This window comes from Hyposmocoma kahamanoa, unplaced genomic scaffold (assembly GCF_003589595.1).
Source record: "Hyposmocoma kahamanoa isolate Upper Pololo Valley unplaced genomic scaffold, ASM358959v1 84, whole genome shotgun sequence".
NCBI lineage: Eukaryota > Metazoa > Arthropoda > Insecta > Lepidoptera > Cosmopterigidae > Hyposmocoma > Hyposmocoma kahamanoa.
The window spans coordinates 2,810,256-2,814,999 of record NW_020654229.1 but is presented as its reverse complement, the minus strand read 5'-3'; the positions used below and the strand labels follow the sequence as shown (position 1 = coordinate 2,814,999).

Genomic DNA, 4,744 nt, shown 5'->3' with positions numbered 1-4,744 from the left:
TTTTGGGGCAGACAATATCTTTTCGTCTTTTATTAGTGTTTTCAGTAATATATGGGAGCAATACGTGCTGCTCAAACAGCACGTATTGCTCCATATATTACTGAAACTGAAACTGACTGTGGACTTAATAAATAATTGCCTTACAGTAATTGACTTGACATGACTTATACAGAAGGTCAGTTTAATTATTGCTTTTTAAACAGATGGACGGCCGACGAGTCGGTATCGAGGCGTTAGAAATGGCAACTCCTCGTCGCGGGGAGACCAAGGATAAGGATCGGGATAACGAAGATAATAATATGAAAATGAAACTTTTCAGGTGGGCCTCACAGCTTAACAGACTGTCAAAATTCTTTGTTGAAAATTGTGCCATGCGTTGTCTATAGTACTGGCATGCTATGATGGCTGTTTTGACGTTTGTCCGCTCATCAAGTTCCGTATTAATTCACAACTACGTTGAAGGAGCTAATTGATGTACATACATTGTAGTCAATATAGACTCGCAGTAAAACTTATGGAATGTATAATTAGGACACAACTCGGCTTTTTTTTAAAACTTTATTTGTTTTTCGAAATTCGAAATTTTTGAAAATAAAATCTAATACGATCACTGATTTACAAATAAATGGACGATGGGTTTAATACAAAAACCACGGAAAAAATGTCCCAAGTCAACCTATAAACGTAGTGACATGTCAAGGAATATGAAAAAGCTAAAACGTTGAATTTCAATTGTAATGTCATCGCAGTACTGTCTAATTTTGCTTGCTTCGCTGTCAGTCGAACAAACGAAGACTAGAGCGTGAATGACGCTCTGTATACGATTTTAACGCCCTATAAGTTCGGACACTTTTTAGCGCGGACCCGACGTCCATATAATTGTAAGTCAATGAATACGATCGTTACTTATAGAATCGCTGGCCAGCCAACTTTTAGCTCCGGCAAACTCGCGTCAAAGCTCAATGCAAAACAAAGCAGTTTCGAATTGACGATATATTAAGTAAACATTTTTATTTTCGTTTTATTAAATCTTTTTAATCAGCTACCCCTTACAATACTAGTTGGTAATCTAAAAACTTGTAGATGCGACTCGCATTTGATTACATTTTCTTCGATAATTAATTGAGATTTTACCTTTGTAATCTGTCAAAACCGCCATCATAGCGTGCCGGTACTGTAATTAAGGTTAAATACTTAGAATAATAACGCATAGAATTATAGTTTCATATCAAACGAACTGTCACAAGTGAGGCAAAAGTCAAATTCATGTAGGCTAGTTTTAGTAGTAGGTTAATTTTCGGTTTTAGTGAATATTTATATAAAAATACAAGTTGAAACGCGTTACTTCCTTGTGGAATGTGATGTTAGTATCTATTTTATGTTTGTCTGACGTATTTTTACACTCATTTACCGCACATTTCGTCATTTTTTAGCTAAAATTCTTGAGCTGTTCGCGGTGCAAGTTGACCTTGAGCACTGACGGCCCGCCCGCTCGTGTAGGCCCTTTTGACGCGCTTCAATTTGCCTCACTTAGCGTGTGCGGACTAGGTTTCTATGAGTTATTATTCTAAGTATAGTTATAAATCTAAAAACTTATAGATGCGACTCGCATTTGATTACATTTTTTTCGATAATTAATTGAGATTTTACCTTTGTAATCTGTCAAAACCGCCATCATAGCGTGCCGGTACTGTAATTAAGGTTAAATATTAACAAACGACAGTTTGTTTATTTTATTTCCGGGGTTACTAAAAATATGATCTATATACAATTCAAAGATACTGAGTCAGATAGTGTAGTCATAATGCCATGATAGGTTATGGCTGGGCAATGATAGGTAATGACAAGACATAGCCTGCGTATACTGCCTCCGTGGTCGAACAGTTACCATCACATAACAATAAATACAGAAGTGGTTAGTTAGCGTCAGACGCGTGCCAACTACAGGCCTAGAAATACCTATCTGAGCTCAGTCTGCAATTTTCGCTTTGTATCCTATGGTTGTGTCATTAAACAATTAAAATCCTAGAAAAATGCCTCAATGTGTTGTTTTGGAGTGCAAATAAAAATTTGTGCAAATTTGTGTTTTGCAAATATGGAATCAAGCGTCTACGCGCGTCGTCACGCGATGTAGTTGGAAAACAGGCGTTGAGATACTTCGATTCTGCGCCATTGTGAGTTGAGCCTAAGATGCTTTGCGATTTAAGGGCTCGTGCACCGTAAAGGCGATATTTCGCGACTGCGGTCGCAGCGGCTCGCAACGACTTCTATCGACTAAATACAGTGCAGCGTGCGGGTGACGAAATACTACCGGCGACCGACCGATAGCTTATTGAATTTCCGAAAAATTATCATACCTACAGGGAAAATGGATATAGTATGAAATAGTCATAATGGTTTCTGCGACTCTCTGAACATATTGAACATTTTTCGGAGTTTTTGCAAAACTTGGCAATGTGGCCAAACCGTAGAACATTGTCGCTTTTTCGTTTTTTTTTTTTGGATTTCGGTATATTTATCAATCACAGGTCTGGAAAATACGGGGAAACAACTATTTAAAGTATTATTTTCTATTTTCTAAAAATAATGTTTCTAAAAAAACCCTTTCTCTTTCGAGTTTCCAGTCTTTCTTTCTCGTAGCGATTGTATTGGAATGGCAGCTGTCAAACGCAACATCGAGATTCCCGCTAGGAGTAATAAAAAATAACATTTTTAAGATTTCAGCTTCGTAACGTAGAAATGATAACTTTTTTATAAAAAATAACCGACTTCAAAAATTCGTGGAATTGCATCTATTTGCCAACTTTTATTGAAATCGGTTATCGGAATGGTGCACTCCGTTGCCCTTTGTGCTACTCTGATTTTGCTCATGTATTCCTTTGTGAGCGTCCATGTCTCGGCGCCGTAAGTAAGTAGGTCAAATCTTATGCAGAAAAGGTAGGCAAGCTATCCATAACAATCGCAAAGCCATGAACTAGAGCTTTACTGCCATCCACTAACTAAAACGCGGCAAGTGACAAATGGTCAAATATCCGTTTTAAATAGAGAAAAAAATTCTTTTTTAAAAACAGTATAAATTAGTTAACGTTTTCGACTTATCGGCACCTCCCCTAACGATGCATAGCTGAAATATCATTAAACATTTTCAATATTCCAAAACTGGGTTACGGTTTTTTTATGATATCTCAAAATATTATATTGTCACATCGCCGCGTTTTTGTTAGCGGGCTGCAGTTTAAGTCCCAAAGATCTATGGGGCATTGCCACTGCGCTTGTCACCCTGCGACATAAGTTAATAAGCCCCTGTGTCTGTAATTTTATCAGCGACCTTACCTTCAACACCGGAACGCACAGGTGGCAATACTTCCCTGGATCAACACCTTCACATGGAGCTCTACTACAGCTAAACGTTCCCATACTGAATTCTACAATCATAACAATTAAACGTCTCTATATTCACAGGCTAATGTACGAAACGGTGAGGGATAGTGATCTGAAAGTAAAAAGAGCTGAGTTAATACAGAATCACTACAACAACTCCTCGTCTTTCGAAGTCGGTTACTTAATGGGCGATATTAGCGACAAGTTTAACATTATGCAAGACATAACAATGACATTGAAACGTCTATACAGCGACTGGAAACCAATTGAACACATAAATGCGTATGAACAAGTTGCCAACCAGGCCATTGAAATTGCACATATTATTGATATGGTTAAAAGTAAGATTTTAAAGATGTCACTCGTTGGTTACTTGACAATTAGGTGTTTGGTTACATCACTATTATTAGAAAGCACAATTATTACAATACATCATATTATTTGGTAATATCACTATTATTTGGCTACATCACCACTATTAGTTACATCACTATTATTTGAATACATTACAATTATTTGGCAATATCAGTATTATTTGGCTACTTCACCGTTATCTAGTTACGTCACTGTTATTTTAATAATCACGATTACTAGAATATATCACAATTACTTGGCTATATCACTATTATATAATTACGGCACTATTACTTGAATACATTACAATTATTCGGCAATATCAGCATTATTTTGCTATATCACCGTTATCTAGTTACGTCACTGTTATTTGAATAAATTACAGTTACTTGAAAACATCACAATTATTTGGCTATATATTACATCACTATTAGTTGTTAGTTGAATATATAACTATTATTTGAATACATCGTAATTATTTGGCTAAATCACTGTTATTTTGTCACGTCATTGTTATTTGAATACATCAGAGTTGTTTGATGAATACAGTCCTGCGTGGTTGTTAGTATTTATACATATACATATAATTAACCTTGTATATATATATATATGTGCTTGTTATGCGCGTTCACTGATCTGTTGTTGATTATAATTTCAGTGGTAGCCAAAAGATTAGACGAGGAGGAAGCCAAGAGTTCTTCGTCCACCCCGCCTCATTCGACAAGTCCTAGCGAAAACGCCACGACGACGCCAAAATGCATCACTTCCAACGACTCTTACGTTGTATAGACTTGCAATAAAAATAAAAACAGTGCAAAATTATTTCATGTTCTCAAATTCTACCGTTTTGATAAATCAGCAGGATTGCACGGCGCTCATACGAAGTTAAAATCACCCTTTTCAAAACATCAACTCATCTGTAGAACATACTACGGTATGCAAGATGCTGCTTGTTCTCGGGACATTGTACATTTCGTTCGTTGTACTTGATATTTCCGAAACGAAATAA

At 36.4% G+C, this 4,744-nt stretch overlaps 1 protein-coding gene across 1 annotated transcript; it reads left to right on the top strand.

The window, feature by feature from the left end:
- The first annotated feature begins 208 nt into the window (after positions 1-208).
- Positions 209-4,644, top strand: LOC113234558. The gene is made up of 3 exons (XM_026469901.1): positions 209-319; positions 3,463-3,722; positions 4,394-4,644. Exons 1-3 carry the CDS (start codon positions 240-242, stop codon positions 4,522-4,524), a joined length of 471 nt encoding a protein of 156 aa, XP_026325686.1. The 5' UTR covers positions 209-239; the 3' UTR covers positions 4,525-4,644.
- Positions 4,645-4,744: the final 100 nt, after the last annotated feature.

Excerpts from the sequence above, each read along its gene's own strand:
- LOC113234558 (XM_026469901.1), top strand. The coding sequence starts at position 240 with ATGGCAACTCCTCGTCGCGGGGAGACCAAGGATAAGGATCGGGATAAC. Across the intron at positions 320-3,462 it reads ATGAAAATGAAACTTTTCAG|GCTAATGTACGAAACGGTGA; the intron begins GTGGGCCTCACA and ends CTATATTCACAG. Across the intron at positions 3,723-4,393 it reads TATTATTGATATGGTTAAAA|TGGTAGCCAAAAGATTAGAC; the intron begins GTAAGATTTTAA and ends TTATAATTTCAG.